The sequence below is a fragment of the Oryctolagus cuniculus genome, chromosome 5 (genome assembly GCF_964237555.1).
Source record: "Oryctolagus cuniculus chromosome 5, mOryCun1.1, whole genome shotgun sequence".
Taxonomy (NCBI): Eukaryota; Metazoa; Chordata; class Mammalia; order Lagomorpha; family Leporidae; genus Oryctolagus; species Oryctolagus cuniculus.
Window position 1 is genome coordinate 122,618,219 of NC_091436.1, and position 17,387 is coordinate 122,635,605.

General features: G+C 38.8%; 1 protein-coding gene across 2 annotated transcripts in view; it reads right to left on the reverse strand.

Annotated features, from left to right (window-relative positions):
* Positions 1-17,387, reverse strand: part of CD2AP (CD2 associated protein) — a 138,242-nt gene that overhangs the window by 78,435 nt on the left and 42,420 nt on the right. For both annotated transcript variants that reach the window (XM_008263019.4, XM_051854659.2), the window contains one exon: positions 10,754-10,914. In XM_008263019.4, coding sequence (XP_008261241.2) covers positions 10,754-10,914 — 161 coding nt within the window. The remainder of the gene's footprint in view (positions 1-10,753; positions 10,915-17,387) is intronic.

The following is a 17,387-nucleotide window of genomic DNA, read 5'->3' on the forward strand; positions in this document are numbered from 1 at the left end:
GTTTCAGCACTTAAGAAGAATTGTGTATTGATTACAGTATTCAACCAAAAGTATTAAGTAGAACAAACAAAATAAAATTCTAAGAGGGATAACATATCAAGCTGCTCATCAACAGTCAGGGTGAGGGCTGATCAAGTCACAGTTTCTCATAGTGTTCATTTCACTTTAACAGGTTTCCTGTTTGGTGCTCAGTTAGTTGTCACCTATCAAGGAGAACAAGTGGTGTCTGTCCCTTTGGGATTGGCTTATTTCACTCAGCATAATGTTTTCCAAATTCCTAACAGGGATCACTTTCCAGTTAAAATTTAAACACCTAAGAATAACTGTGTGTTAATTACAGAGTTCAACCAATGGTACTAGAACAAAAAAAAATACTAAAATCGATAAAGTATTACATTGTACATCAACCGTCAGGACAAGAGCTGATCAAGTCACTGTTTCTCATAGTGTCCATTTCATTTCAACAAGTTTTCCCTTTGGTGCTCAGTTAGTTGTCGCCGATCAGGGAGAACATATGATATTTGTCCCTTTGGGACTGGCTTAATTCACTCAGCATGATGTCTTCCAAATTCCTCCATCTTGTTGCAAATGACCAGGTTTAGTTGTTTTTGACTGCTGTATAGTATTCTATAGAGTACATGTCCCATAATTTCTTTATCCAGTCTACTGTTAATGGGCATTTGGGTTGGTTCCAGGTGTTAGCTATTGTGAATTGAGCTGCAATAAACATTAATGTGCAGATAGCTTTTTTGTCTGCCAATTTCATTTCCTTTGGGTAAATTCCAAGGAGTGGGATGGCTGGGTTGAATGGCAGGGTTATCTTCAGGTTTCTGAGGAATCTCCAAACTGACTTCCATAGTGGCTTAACCAATTTGCATTCCCACCAACAGTGGGTTAGTGTCCCTTTTTCCCCACATCCTCTCCAGCATCTATTGTTGGTAGATTTCTGAATGTGAGCCATTCTAACTGGGGTGAGGTGGAACCTCATTGTGGTTTTGATTTGCATTTCCCTGATGGCTAGTGATCTTGAACATTTTTTCATGTGTCTGTTGGCCATTTGGATTTCCTCTTTTGAAAAATGTCTATTGAGGTCCTTGGCCCATCTCTTAAGTGGGTTGTTTGTTTTGATGTTGTGGAGTTTCTTGAGTTCTTTGTAGATTCTGGTTATCAACCTTTTATCAGTTGCATAGTTTGCAAATATATTTTCCCATTCTGTCGGTTGTCTCTTCACTTTCCTGACTGTTTCTTTTGCAGTACAGAAACTTCTCAATTTGATGCAATCCCAAATGTTAATTCTGGCTTTGACTGCCTGTGCTTCTGGGGTGTTTTCCAAGAAGTCTTTGCCGGTACCTATATCTTGCAGGGTTTTTCCAATGCTCTCTGATAATTTGATGGTGTCAGGTCGTAGATTTAAGTCTTTAATCCATGTTGAGTGAACTTTTGTGTAAGGTGAAAAGTAGGGGTCTTGCTTCATGATTCTGCACGTGGAAATCCAATTTTCCCAACACCATTTATTGAATAGACTGTCCTTACTCCAGGGATTGGTTTTGGATCCTTGATCAAATATGAGTTGGCTATAGATGTTTGGGTTGATTTCTGGTGTTTCAATTCTGTTCCATTGGTCTATCCATCTGTTTCTGTACCAGTACCATGCTGTTTTGATTACAACTGCCCTGCAGTACGTCCTGAAATCTGGTATTGTGATGCCTCCGGCTTTGTTTTTGTTGTACAAGATTGCTTTAGCTATTTGAGGTCTCCTGTGTCTCCATATGAATTTCAGCATCACTTTTTCCAGATCTGAGAAGAAGGTCTTCAGTATCTTGATTGGTATTGCATTGAATCTATAAATTGCTTTTGGGAGAATGGATATTTTGATGATATTGATTCTTCCAATCCATGAGCATGGAAGATTTTTCCATTTCTTGGTATCCTCTTCTATTTCTTTCTTTAAGGTTTTGTAATTTTCATCGTAGAGATCTTTAACGTCCTTGGTTAAGTTTATTCCAAGGTATTTGATTGTTTTTGTAGCTATTGTGAATGGGATTGATCTTAGAAGTTCTTCCTCAGCCATGGCATTGCCTGTGTAAAAAAAGAACTTAAAGGGCAGACTACCTTGCTGTCAAATTCCCTTTCACTCTGAACTAATTTTCCTTTCCTGTTCTCAAACCAAACATGATCTTCTCCTAATCCCTCTTTGCACCTTTTGGAAATACTATAGGATCTCTGGGATATAAGAAATTTATAGTCTAATATCTACATTGCAATTTCAGAACAGGCACACATAGCTCTTAATGAGTATACTACAACTTCTAAGATCCTTCAGCTCTTTATTCAGCTACAAATTAAACCAATTGTCACTCTTGGGCTTGTTAAGATTTCTGTTGACTTTGAAATCTTTACACTGCTCAGAAGTATTTGATGCTTGTCTCTAATAAAAATGCATAGCATTTACAATCAGGAAATAAAAGTTTTTTCGATTTTAAAAAAGTTAGTTGGGTAAAGAACTGAAAAATTACAGGTATTCAACATGGAAATTATGCAAAGTATTTTACAATGTAAACTGATAATGCACTTAGGGAAAAAACATTTTTGATGTGCTATTAGTAACACATATCAACATGTAAAAATCTTACCATTTTCAGGTTATACTAAGTGATTTTCAAACTAATAAAAACCATAGTCTATTGGGGTTGGTGCTATGGCCTAGCGGGTAAAGCCGCCACCTGCAGTGCTGGCATCCCATATGGCACCAGTTCTAGTCCCGGCTGCTCAATTCCAATCAAGTTCTCTGCTATGGCCTGGGAAAGCAGTAGAGGATGACCCAAATCCCTGGGCCCCCACACCCGCATGGGAGATCCAGAGGAGGCTCTTGGCTTCTGGCTTCGGATTGGTGCAGCTCCAGCAGTTGCAGAAATCTGAGGAGTGAACCAGTGGGTGGAATACTCTCTCCCTCCCTCCCTCCCTATCTCTCTCTCTCTCTGTGTCTCTCTTTCCCTCCCTCCCTCTTCTCTTTCTCTGCTCTCTGTATCTCTGCCTTTTAGAAAAAATCTAAAAAAAAAAAAGTCTACATAAAGACTGGTAGCTACAATCTCAACATGACAAAGAGTACTACTCATTTTGTAGTTCCCTGTCTGCCTCATAAACTACCTACATTTTAAAGAATAAAACTGAAGTCATCCATGAGAGCTACTGCTGCTTCCTAATACAGGAAACAATGACTTGTTTTGATAGTCAAGTCCTATAATTCTTGAAAAGTAACTCCCATTTGACCAAATGTGTTGTTATTAATCCAGGAGTCAGATGTCTTGCATAAAATACTGGTTCTATTCTGTTCACTGGCTATATAACCTCAGGCAGTTATCTTTAATCAAAATTAACCATCTGAATATATAAATTCATTGTTCAACATCTAGAACTAGTATAGGAATCTCTAATATTCTCTGAAACACAATGAAATCCACGAATATTAGAATAAATCTTCTAAGGGCAAAATAAAGAATAAATCTTCTGAGAGGAAAAGAAAGGAAAGCAAAACTAGTTTAGAGTGAGTAGTAAAAACTCAGGCTTACTGTCTTCCAAGTAAGATGCCATCACAAGAATCAAATGAAACCAAAGTTCTAAGCAGAATTAAGGCAAAGTTTGCTGTGAGGTATACTATTTCCTCCTCTGGACCCAATCTCTCTCCTCACCATCATAATCCCCACACTATTAGATATTCATGCATCAACTCTTATCAATCTACTTTGTTCCCCAGTTTCTGAACAAAGAGTGCCTCCAGTTGACTCTGGGTATCATCTACAATGGCTAATTTCATTGAATATCTACATTGTTGGTTAGACTTTCGGTGTTTCTTCCCTCCTGACCTTTATTCCCTTTTACCCAAACACCGAACAGCCAGTAAGTAAAATACATATTAATAGTACAGTATTTACTTTCTAAAACATCACTTCCTCTGAAAATGACTCTAAGATATTTAATTAAAAAAAAAAAAAGATTCCTAAATACAATCATGTAGGAAACACAGCGGACTTTCAAGCACTGTAAATATCACTCTCTAAAGCCTTCTACACAACAGGTTATACTCGGACAAAATTGGTCCAGAAACAGTATAATTTGAGTAATGTCCATGAATATAGGATCTTGATAGGTAGGAAATGGCATAATAGAAGATGAGAAATATAAGATAAAACGCAAAGCCACTCCTATTATAATATAACCATATAATAATTTGGCTATCTGATCATGGTCTGTGCATTAAAATGATTTGAAAACAGAAAGCAATTAAGTTGCGTTTCTTAGAATCAAAGATCAGCAAAGATAATAAACAAATGAGGAGGCAAGAATTTTTTCTTACTTTTATTCATTTCATTTGTTTCAAAGGCAGAGAGATAGAAACAGACAGAGATCTCCCATCCAATAATGCTCTCAATAGCCAAGTCTGAGGCAGGCCAAATCCAGGAGCCAAGAACTCAATCCAGGTCTCCAACATGGGTGATAAAGGACCTAACTACTGGGTCATCATTGCTGCCACCCAAGGTGTTCATGAACAGGAAGGTGGAACAGGAAGCAGAGGGCACTCAAACCAAGGCATTCCAATATGGGAGGTGGACATCCCAAGTGGCATTTTAATCCCCGTGCCAAAAAGTTGTCCCAAAAAAGTTTTATTTCTCAGGGCTGCTCCACTTCTGATCCAGCTCTCTGCTGTGGCCTGGGAAAGAAGTAGAAGATGGCCCAAGTCGTTGGGCCACTGCACTCATGTGGGAGACCCAAAGGAAGCTCCTGGCTTCAGATCAACGCAGCTCTGACCATTGTGGCTATCTGGGGAGTGAACCAGCGGATGGAAGACCTCTCTCTCTCCCTCCCTGCCTCTCCTTCTCTGTGTAATTCTTTCAAAGAAAAATAAATAAATAAATGTTAAAAAAAAGTCAGTTAGAAATGTTTTACCTTATCCCTAAGCTCATTACTAACAACTGATTTAATAGTACCTGACATATCACAGCCACTAAAAAACTTTAAGTAGATCAATAATTTAGGTGATTTTTTTCTTCAAATTCCCCTTTCAGATATGAATGAGCAGTTCTTGAGCAAGAAAGCAGGATATCATGAAATCTACCACGTATTTACTCACATATACACAGAAAATCTAATCTCTATCAACAATCTAAATAGGTGGAATTCTTTACCTTGACAAAGGTAGAACTTCATGCTCTAAAGTGAAACATACTCAAGAAGAACACAGTAGGCACTTGTGTAGGGCAGGGTGAAGAAAAAGCCAGACAGAGGTCTACACATCCTGACTCCAAAGGCCTTTTCTTTCACAATGCAATGCTATCATCTTCCTCAAGTAGCTCTGGTACAATATACAAAGGTACTTCAAAAAGTTTAGGGACAAATGGAATTTAAAAAAAAGTTTACTTTTGGTGTAGGCGTTAGGCATAGCAGTTAAGTTGCTTCTTGGGATGCCTACATCCCACATTAGAGTGCCTGGGTTCAAGTCCCCACTCCATTTCCAATCGGGCTTTTGCATAGGGCACATTCTGGGAGGCAGATGATGGCACAAGTACTTAGGTCCTTGCCACCTGTGTGGGAGACGAGTGTGGAATTCCAGGTTCTCAGCTTCAAGATGCCCAGGCCTGGCTGTTGCAGGTAACCCAGTGGATGGATGATGTCTGGCTCTGGATTCTTCAAGGAGCTAGTAATATTGTAAAAGTGATTTAAAGCATTTTTAGTTTTGTAATTCTATCATCTTCCAACTATGCTGTGGCTGAAGAATTCATACTGCTTGATCTTTAGATGCTCCAAAATGTAAATGCTACAAATTTATCACATTTCTCTAACAACCAGCAATTACATTGATATTATATTTCTCATTTAAAAATAATGCTGACATTTGCTTGTTGTATAGCTAACTACTTACCAAGTCTTTGCCCCCACTATTACTACAGTGACTCTTATTAAGAATGAGACCAGACACCGGCACTGTGGGGGAGCAGGTAAAGCCGCCGCCTGCAAAGTCAGCATCCCATGTAGGTACTAGTTATAGTACAGGCTGCTCCACTTCCAATCCAGCTCCCTACTAATAGCTTGGTAAAGTAGCAGAAGATGGTCTAAATCCTTGGGTCCCTGCCACCCATGTGGGAGAAATGGAAGAAGCTCCTGGCTTTAGCCTGGCCCAGCTCTGGCCACTGTGGACATTTTGGGAATAAATCAGCAGATGGAAAATCTGTCTTGTTCCAAAACCCAACTCACAGTATCATAATTTATTTAGCCATTAAGTCTCCTTTGTCCCTTCTGATCAATATCAGTTTCTCAGTCTTTCCTCATTTTCACTTATCATTGACTAGAGTACTGGTTAGATATTCTGTAAAATGTCCCTCAATCTGACTTTGAGGTTTTCTTTTCTTTTTATTTATTTGAAAGGCAGTATTACAAAGACAGAGAGGGAGTGAGGGAGAGGGAGAGGGAGAGGGAGAGGGAGAGGGAGAGGGAGAGGGAGAGGGAGAGGGGAGGGGGAAGGGGGAGGGGGAGGGGGAGGGGGGGAGGGGGGAGTGGGGGAGAGGGAGAGAGTGGGGGAGAGGGAGAGAGTGGGGGAGAGGGAGAGGGAGAGAGGGGGAGGTGGGAGTGGGGGAGAGGGAAAGAGAGTGGGGCAGAGGGGGAGAGGGAAAGGGGGAGTGGGGGAGGGGGGAGGGGGAGGAGGAAGGAGAATCTTCCACCTGCTGGTTCACTCTCCAAATACCCACAACAGTTGGGGCTGGACCAGGCCAAAGCCAGGAGCTTCACCCAGGTTTCCAACATGGGTGCAGAAGCCCACCTACTTGGACCATACTCTGCTGCTTTCTCAGGTGCATTCGCAGGGAGCTGGATTGGAAGTGAACCAGTAGGGACTTGAACCAGTGCCCATAGGGATGCTGGCACTGTAGGTGACAGTTTTACCTTATACACCACAATGCCAGCCCCTGAGGTTTTTCTCATGTTGAGACCACATTAAGGGTTTAGGAGAATATCTTAGAGATAAAGGGGATATGTTATTTCAGTTCAACAAAGCTTATCACTGGTAGACATCAACACTGATCATTTGGTAAAGATAGAATTTATGGGGTTTCTCCATTATAAAATTACAATTTTTTCCTTTCCACATTTCCTTTAGTCCAGCCAACAACTGAGGGAAGCTTCTGAAAGAGGAGGAGATATGAGGAAATATAACTTTCTAAAAGTAGTATTTCGAATTCTCCAAGATTCGTCCATTCTTCTCTGTGCATTTACTCAATCATTTATGTATGTATGGATTCATGTATACTAGTGTACTTATGTTATACTTTGAGTAATAACCAAATACCAGGTTATTTTGCTCAAACTGTTCCAAAATTAAGTCCCTTTCACATGGGTCTGTCCTATTTTTTTCTTTCTTATTTTTTTTTAAATGTTCTGGCACTATAAGATACTCCATCTCATCATCATCTTCCTTGCCCCAGAGATATAACTACTTATTGCTCCAAAGAGCCTGGCTTCCTTTTATTGGAAAATATTTAGAAATCAAGATCTATGCTCTGGGTACACTCATGGCTAGTGGGACGTCACTGACTGTGGAGCCTCCTATCAATAACAGCTGAGGAGTATATGTGTATATACTAATCAAAACAAACACACATAAATATGAGAGCACTTCAGAAATTCCATGTAATTTTAATTAATTTTTTTTAACTTTTATTTAGTAAATATAAATTTCCAAAGTACAGTTTATGGAATACATTGGCTTTTCCCCTTCCGTAACTTCCCTCCCACACACAATCCTCCCAACTCCCCCTCCCTCTCCCATTCCATTCACATCAAGATTCATTTTCAATTTTCTTTATATACAGAAGATCAATTTAGTATATATTAAGTAAAGATTTCAACAGTTTGCACCCACACAGAACATAAAGTGTAAAATACTGTTTGAGTACTAGTTATACCATTAATTCACACTGAACAACACATTAAGGACAGAGATCCTACATGAGGAGTAAGTGCACAGTGATTCCTGTTGTTGACTTAACAAATTGACACTCTTGTTTATGGCGTCAGTAATCTCCCTAGGCTCTTGTCATGAGTTGCCAAGGCTATGGAAGCCTTCTGAGTTTGCCGACTCCGATCCTATTTAGACATGTAATTTTAATTAAAATATGAGTTTATTTTGATGCAAAAAAGTTTGAAGTCTAGGCATGTAAGGGGTTTTCAAGAAAATTATTAGAAAATGCATATTATATAAAAGCTGTAGAGGTTTCAAAAATAATTCTGCTCCCAAATAGACATATCTTTTAATCCAATTTCCCCCCAAAATTTTAAAGAACACTATGAATAATTATTCCTGTATTTACCTGCACATTTTTAAAAGAAGAGTTCACATTGATGTCTCCAACTTTAATTCAGTACCCTGTGGTTAATCTTTAATCCCAGATTAAGTTTCCTTCTATTACCTACCATAATCATAATTACCTACAGCCTCGATTAGTAGGTATTTCATTAACCTCCAAGTTCTAGTATTAGAATATGAATAGGAAAGTAAAATATATTTTCCAAATGAAGTCCAATGATAGAAAATCCCTACTAGCAGGAGCATATACCAGTACACAATCAAGAGAACCATATAAATACTTTACTTAACTTTTAACTTATTTTTTACCTAAGTGCTTCATTACTGCTATAAAGTTTCTCTGAAAAGCTACTTTCCTTTAAATAAGCAAACAAAACAAGAGGGGAGTTCAATGTTATGGCTTACCATAGTCCACTAACACACAATTTGAAAATGGAAAGGAAATTACATGATTTTCCCAATATCACAATGCCAGTAAGGGACAAAGCTGAAATTTGACTACATTTAAATCCAGTTAGTCTGACTTCAAATCCTTTGATATCTACATTATACTCCACTATAAGTTATAAAAAAAATTCACTTTATAAAACAAAAGTGACCTGCCTACATAAGTTCAATTCCCTCTCACAGCTTTTCACAGTTGTTTCAAGAGATATAAACTATATAGTTAGATAAACTACAGTTACTTCATCTTCACAGGAAATCAATTAACAAAGTACATGTTCATATTTGGATGTAAAACCACAATTAAAACAAATACAAATTTATTCAGGGAACAAATATTAACTAAACATTCATTCTAAGTAGGTATTCCACTAACTGCAAGCTGGAAAAGCTAATGAGATACATGCATTAGCTTTCCCAGAATAATTCATAATCATAATCTAATGAGGCAAGTGTATGTGGCTAGATATAGGAAAGTTTACAGAAAAAAACTAATAAGTGATATGTAAATATACAGATGTTCTTTACTTTTTTTATTCTCTAAACTATTGATAATTTTATTAGTTTGTAAGAGATTAAAGAAACTTGAATACTGTTTTCTGGCACAGGCGACTGAAATATTTCCTAAAAAAGAAATGCTTAGGGGGCTGGCACCATGGCTTAGCAGGTAAAGCTGCCTCCTGCAGTGCTGGCATCCCATTTGGGTGCCAGTTTGAGTCCCAGCTGCTCCACTTCCAGATTCAGCTCTCTGCTATGGCCTGGGAAAGCAGTTGAGGATGGCCCAAGTCCTTGGGCCCCGTACCCGTGGGGGAAATCCGGGAGAAGCTCCTGACCCCTGGCTTCAAATTGGCCCAGCTCCGGCCATAGCAGCCACTTAGGGAGTGAGCTAGCAGATGGAAGACCTCTCTCTCTGCCTCTGCCTCTCCATAACTCTGATTTTCAAATAAATAAATAAATCTTAAAAAAAATAAAGCCTGCTGGTAACTGAAGAGTATAGGTTCAGTGGCAATGCCAAAACACAAAAAATGTGATCCAATATATTCCACAAGGGACTATAAAAGCAAAAACAAAACAAAACAAAAATACAATGAGGAGATCTGTAAGGGAGTGTCCAAGACCTCAGTTCAGATTTTGTCTTATTAATCACTTAACTTTGGGCATATCAATTAAATGTCACTATATTTATTAATATTAATATTAATATTTATTAATCACTTAACTTTGGGCATATCAATTAAATGTCACTATATTTAAAAAGGAGTTATTTCCTGTCCTAACTACCCACCTCATGAGGTTCAAATGATAATGTATATGAAAAAAAACTAATTCATAAATTACGGAATGCCCAAAATGCCACACAAATGCAAACTACTATTTATTTTAAAAGCTAGGAAAACAGAAACATACACACATAACATACATAAACACACATATACATGGTACTATTCAGCAGGACACATAGCAACAATGATATCAAATAGAAGCAAATCCTTGGAACTATTTTCTTAAATTCCACTATATAAAAATTTATCTAAAACATTTTTAAAACATATATTCCTGGGGCCGGCACCATGGCACAGTAAGTTAATTCTCTGCCTGTGGCACTGGCATCCCATAGGGGTGCCAGTTCTAGTCCCGGCTGCTCCACTTCCAATGCACCTCTCTGCTTTGGCCTTTGAAAGCAGTAGAAGATGGCCCAAGTCCTTTGGCCCCTGCACCCGGATGGGAGACCGGGAGGATGCACCTGGCTCCTGGCTTTGGATCAGTGCAGCTCTGGCCGTTGCAGCCATCTGGGGAGTGAACCAGCAAAAGAAAGACCTTTCTCTCTGTCTCTCCCTCTCACTGTCTGTAACTCTACCTCTCAAATAAATAAAATCTTTAAAAAAATATATTTCTTAACAGTGAAAGAAGAAACTCAATAAAGCAATAGCTACAAAGTTAACAAAAAATACTTACCTTAACAAAATTATCAGGGAACATTCCTCTTCTCCCATTTAGTTCTCCTTCTAGCCATCCTTCCTCCTGTAGTTTTTTCACATTTCTGATGATTTCCCCAACTCGAATAGTTAATTCATCATCATGGACAGCATCATAGTCATACTCCACAATATAGTCAACTTAAAAAAAGAAAAAGAAAAATCTAAAATCTAATTTACAAAACACTATACACCATATTAATAAACATAAAAGACTCTAATAGCAATCATAATATAGACATCATCAAAGCTTGTAAGTTTTTGGCTATATCAACAAAATTCTTGATTACCTTAGTATAGAGCATGGCACAGCTTTTATGTGGAAGCCTCAAAAGAAATACACTACATAATTCATGCCATTAGACATTTTTACAATCAGATATACTCATTTTTGTGGAACAAATATTCTGAGGTGATCCTCATGATTGCCTCCCTCCCTATGGTATTCATATCTACCTCTCCTTGAGTGTGGATGTGACCTGTGACAGACTTTTAACCAACAGAATATGATGAAATGATGGACTGTATATAACTGTAATACTCATCTTGCTAAGGGAATATTCTCCCTTGCTGGCTTAGAAGACCCAAGCCACGCCAGTGCCGCGGCTCAATAGGCTAATCCTCCGACTAGTGGCGCCAGCACACCGGGTTCCAGTCTCGGTCGGAGTGCCGGATTCTGTCCCGATTGCTCCTCTTCCAGGCCAGCTCTCTGCTATGGCCCGGGAGTGCAGTGGAGGATGGCCCAAGTGCTTAGGCCCTGCACCCGCATGGGAGACCAGGATAAGCATCTGGCTCCTGCCTTCGGATCAGCGCGGTGCGCCGGCCATAGCATGTCAGCCGCGGTGGCCACTGGAGGGTGAACCAACGGCAAAGGAAGACCTTTCTCTCTGTCTCTCTCTCTCTCTCTCACTGTCCACTCTGCCTTTAAAAAATAAAAAAAAAATAAAAAAAAATAAAAAAAAAGACGACCCAAGCCACTATGTTGTGAGCTAGCCTGTGAAGAAGACCAAGAAGTAACTGAGAGAGGTCTCAGTCAGCAAGAAACTGAGGATCTCCATCCAACAACCTAAAAGGAACAGAATGCTGCCAACAACCACATGAGCTTGAAAGCAAATCCTATCAGGCCCCATGTTACAACCCAACCCTGGCTAACATCTTCACTGCAGCTTTACCAAGGACAGTTAGCCAGTCCTAGAATCTTAAATCTCAGAAACTAGGAGATAAAAAATTTATGCTGTTTTAAACTGCTAAATGTGTGTCAATATTATTACAGAATAACACAAAAGGTGAAATAGTAGATTCCAAGATGGAGGATTTAGGGAATGATATACTGGGCTAGGCTAGGGATGAACAGTTAAAAAAAAAAAGTATAGAAAATGCATTCTCAGGAGAGAAATGGAGAGAAGTTTGCACTAGAAATCCTTCAAGAGGAAGACTGCCACGGACCCGTGTGGAAGGTACAGATGCACAGCGTTAACACAATCACAATTGCAGCCGCCAAGAGCCAGAGCAGCAGGAGCTTAGAGACAGAGGTGAGACCAGACTGTAGCAACGCATGGTGATATAGCCAGAGGGAGAGCCCGGTTTTAGTCCATACTTGAGCCCTGGGGGCTGGTAGTGGCTAGTGGTTGACCATGGACCCAGTGGAAGCAGAGGGGGCACATTTATCTTGCCCAACTTCCTGACAATAGCACCCACGGCCCGGCTGAAAGGGGCAGGAACCATTTTGGGTTTGGGTGGGAACTGTAAAACAATTTGTGAATGCACAAAGCAACAGGCTGAGACAAGAGGCCCATCTTCTCAGCAGTACAAGTAGGGAAACAGCAACATTTGGCCAGCAACATTGTGTACATCTATGATCCAGAGATAATAGCAGAGGTAACACTTTGCAGTCCCCACTTTTAGCCTGGCTGGGAGGTGGCTGGGCAACCACATAAGACAGTGAGGGGCCCACAGCCTCCCAGGAGAAAGATGCCTCAGTGGTACTGTCTTGGGCAACATCTGCCTCTCTACTGACTGAACAGGTTGTCAGGGAAGAGAGAAACCTGTGCACCCAGCGACTGTGGGAGCCTTGTATGCTGAGACCGTAGGGACTCAATGTTTACATAAGAAAGTGCAAGGTGTAGCAGGGTCTATGGGCGATCACTGGGTGTAGATCCACATGCTTGGAGCTCCTTGGTTGCCAACAGCAAGTGATTGTAACAGGAACTGTGCTCACAGTGAAAGCTATGTATTTCATTTGTGCAGTTCATACAGTTTGGCACAGAATACACTAGGGACAAACACCCATGCATTGAGGTCTACCATTCCCTACTTAGGTGTTAGCCTGAATACTTGCCCCACCCCAAGCAATGACCAGAGATCCCTGGCAACACGCACCACATACTTCTTGGTATTCACTGAAAGTATAGACATTCCATTAAGCCTCAGAGGCCTACCTGCAAGATAAACACCATCAGAAGAAAAAAATCAAAAATCAACTCCACAAATGCCTAAAAACAAACCACAGACATTGAAGAAACAATAAAGAAGACACTATGAACCTGCCAAAGGAACACAACAACATTTCAATATTAGAATGTGAAGATGAAGAAATTGAGGAAATGACAGAAACGGAATTCAAAAAACTGATCATAGGGTTACTCCAAAGCAATCAGGAGAAAATTCACAAACTAAAGAAAACCATACATGACATGAATGAACAATTTTCCCATGAAATTGAGATTTTAAAGAGAAATCAAAATGAAATATTAGAAATAAAGAATTCAGTAGATCAAATAAAAAATGTGGTGGAAAGCCTTATGAACAGACTTGGCGAGAAAGAATAAAAAATATCTGAACTACAAGACAAATCTTTGGAAATAAAAGAAGAAAATGGAAAACTTAAAAACAGTGTTGTAGATTTATGGGAAACTATCAAATGACTCAGCATATGGGTCTCAGGAGTTCCTGAAGAATGGAAAGAAATTCAATGCTAACAAAAAGCAAAAAAGAGCAGGTGTTGTCATCCTAATAACAGACAAAATAGACTTTGACACAAAAACTGTGTCGTGACGTAATGATGTCACTATGTAATGATTAAGGGATCAATTCTACAGGAAAATATGACTATAATAAATGTATAGACACTCAATTAAAGTGCACCTGGTTATTTAAAAGAAATGTTAATGGATCTACAAGGAGACATAGACTCTAATACAATAGTTATAGGGACTTCAACACCCCACTTTCATCAATGGAGAGATCAACTAGACTGAAAATTAACAAAGAAACAACAGATCTAATCAACACTATGGACCAAATGTACCTGACATATATATACAGAACTTTTGACCCCACAGTGCCAGAATACACATTATTCTAATCAGTGCTTGAAACTTTATCTAGGATAGACCATATGTGCTAGGCCATAAAGCAAGTGTCAGCAAATTCAAAATAATCGAAATCATACCATAAATCTTCTCGGATGACAAGGGACGAAGATGGAAATAAAAAACTCAAGGATCTCTAAATCATATGCAAACACATGGAATGGAACAACATGTCCCTGAATGAACAGTGGGTCATAGAAGAAATCAAAAGAAAAATAAAAAAAAATCTCTGGAGAAAATGAAGACAATAATACAACATATTAAAACTTATGGGATACAGCAAAAGCAACGATAAGATGGAAGTTTATAGCAATCGGAGTCTACATGAAGAAACTGGAAAGGTACCAAATAAATGAGCTATCAATGCATCTCAAGGACCTAGAAAAATAACAAACCAAACCCCAAAATAGTAGAAGTAAAAAAAAAAAAAAAAAAATTGAACCCCCCCCCCCCAAAAAAAAAAACTATATAAAAGATCAGTGAAATGAAGAGCTGGTTTCTTGAAAAAATAAAATTTATATACCACTGGCCCAACTAATCAAAAAAAAAAAAAAAAGAAAGAAAAGAAAAGAAAAGAAAAGAGGAGAGTCTCAAACCCATAAAATCAGAGATGAAAAAGTAAATGTAACAACAGATACCACAGAAATAGAAAGGATCATCAGGAATTTTACTACAAAGAGCTCTTTGCCAACAAATTGGGAAACCTAGAAAATATGGATAGATTCCTAGACAGATACAATCTACCAAAACTGAATCATGAAGACACAGAAAACATGAACAGACCAATAACCAACATGGAAATTGAATCAGTAATAGAAACACTCTCAATAAAGAAAAGCCCAGGACAGGACAGCTTCATTGGTGAATTCTACCAAACATTTAAAAAAGAACTAATACTAATTCTTCTCAAACTATTCAAAATAATTGAAAGGGAGGAAATCCTCCCAAACTCCTTCTATGAAGCCTACATCACCTTGATTCCTAAGCCAGAAAAAAGGTACATCAGAGAAAGAGAACTATAGACTAATATCTCTGAAGAACATAGATGCAAAAATCCTCAACAAAATATTAGCTAATTGAATCCAACAACACATCAGAAAGATCATTCACCTGGACCAAGGGGGATTTAACCCTGGAATGCAGGGGTCGTTCAACATTCACAAATCAATAAAGGTGAGACATTACATTAACAAACTGAATAAGAAAAAAACAAAGGGAATCTCAATAGATGCAGAGAACGCATTTGAAAAATTACAACATCCTTTCATGATGAATACCTTAAGCAAATGGGGTAGAGAAGGAACATTCCTCAACACAATCAAGGCAATTTATGACAAACAAATGGCCAGCATCCTTTTGAATGGGGAAAAGTTGGAAGCATTTTCACTAAGATCTGGAACCAGACAAGGATGCCCACTTTAACCATTGCTATTCAATATAGTCCATACAGTCCTGGAAGTTTTAGCCATTGGGCAAAAAAGAAATCAAAGGGATACAAATTGAAAAGAAAGAAATCTAACTAATCCTATTTGCAGATGACATGATTGTATATACAGGAGACCCAAAAGACTCCACTGAGAGACTATTGGAATTCATAAAAGAGTTTGGTAAAGTGGCAGGATATAAAATCAATATTGAAAAATCAATAGCCTTTGTATATATAGATAAGGTCATGGTTGAAAAAGAACCTTCACAATCAGTTGCATTCACAATAGCTCCAAAAAGAATGAAATACCTTGGAATAAATTCAACCAAGGAAGTCAAAGATCACTATGATGAAAATTATAAAACATTAAAGAATGAAATAGAACAAAACATTAAAAGAATGGAAGAATCCTCCATGTTCATGGATTGGAAGAATCAACATCATCAAAATGCCCAAACTACCAAAGCAATTTACAGATTCAATGTGATCCCAATCAAAATATCAAAGGTATTCTTCACAAATCTAGAAAAAAATGCTGCTAAAATTCATATGGAAACACAAAAAAAACCCAAATAGCTAAAGCAATCTTACATAACAGCCAGGAAAAAAAAAAAAAAAAAAAAAAAACACCAGAGGCATCACAATATCCAATTTCAAGACATACTGTGGGGCATTTTCAATAAAACAGCCTGGTACTGGCACAAAAACAGACTTGTAGAGCAATGCAACAGAAAAACTCCAGAAATCAATCCATGTATCTACAACCAACTTATCTTTGACAAAGGAGCTAAAATCAATCCTTGGAGCAAGGAGTCTCTTGAACAAATGGTCCTGTAAAAGCTAGATCTCTACGTGCCGAAGTTTGAAACTAGACCCATGCATAACACCTTACACACACACACACACACAAAACACTCAAAATGGATCAAAGACCTAAATTTAAGACCCAATACCATCAAACTTCTAGAGAATATTGGGGAAATTCTGCAAGACACTGGCATAGGCAAAGACTTCTAGGAAAAGACCCCAGAGGCAGGGCTGGCGCTGTGGCATAGCAAGTAAAGCTGCAGCCTGCAGTGCCAGCATCCCATGAGTGCAGATTGAAGTCCCGGCTGCTCCACTTCCAATCTAGCTCTCTGCTGTGGCCTGGGAAAGCAGTACAAGATGGCCCAAGTCCTTAGGTCCCTGCACCCATGTGGGAGACCCAGAAGAAGCTCCTGGCTCTTGTCTTTGGATTAGCACAGGTCAGGCCATTGTGGGCAACTGGGGAGTGAACCAGCCAACAGAAGACCTCTCTCTGTCTCTGCCTCTCCCTCTCTCTCTGTGTAACTCGTTCAAATAAATAATTAAATCTTACAAAAAAAAATCCAGAGGCACAAGCAATCAAAGACAAAATTGACAAATGGGATTACAACAAACTGAGAAGCTTCTGCACTGCAAATGAAGCACTCAGCAAAGTGAAGAGGCAATTGACAGAAGGGAAGAAAATATTTGCAAACTATGTAACTGATAAACGGGTAACATCCAGAACCTATAAAGAGTTCAAGAAATTCAACCAAAAAAATTCAGTTAAGAAATGGGCAAAGGACTTGAATAGGCATTTTTCAAGAGAGGAAATTCAAATAGCCAACAGACACTTGAGATAATGCTTAGGATCACTAGCCATCAAGGAAAAGCAAATCAAAACCATGATGAGGTTTCACCTCACTCCAGCCACTGTGGAAGAAAGTGTGGAGATTCCTTAGAAATCTGAATACAGATCTACCATATACTCTAGCCATCCCATTCCTAGGCATTTACTCAAACCAAAAGAAATC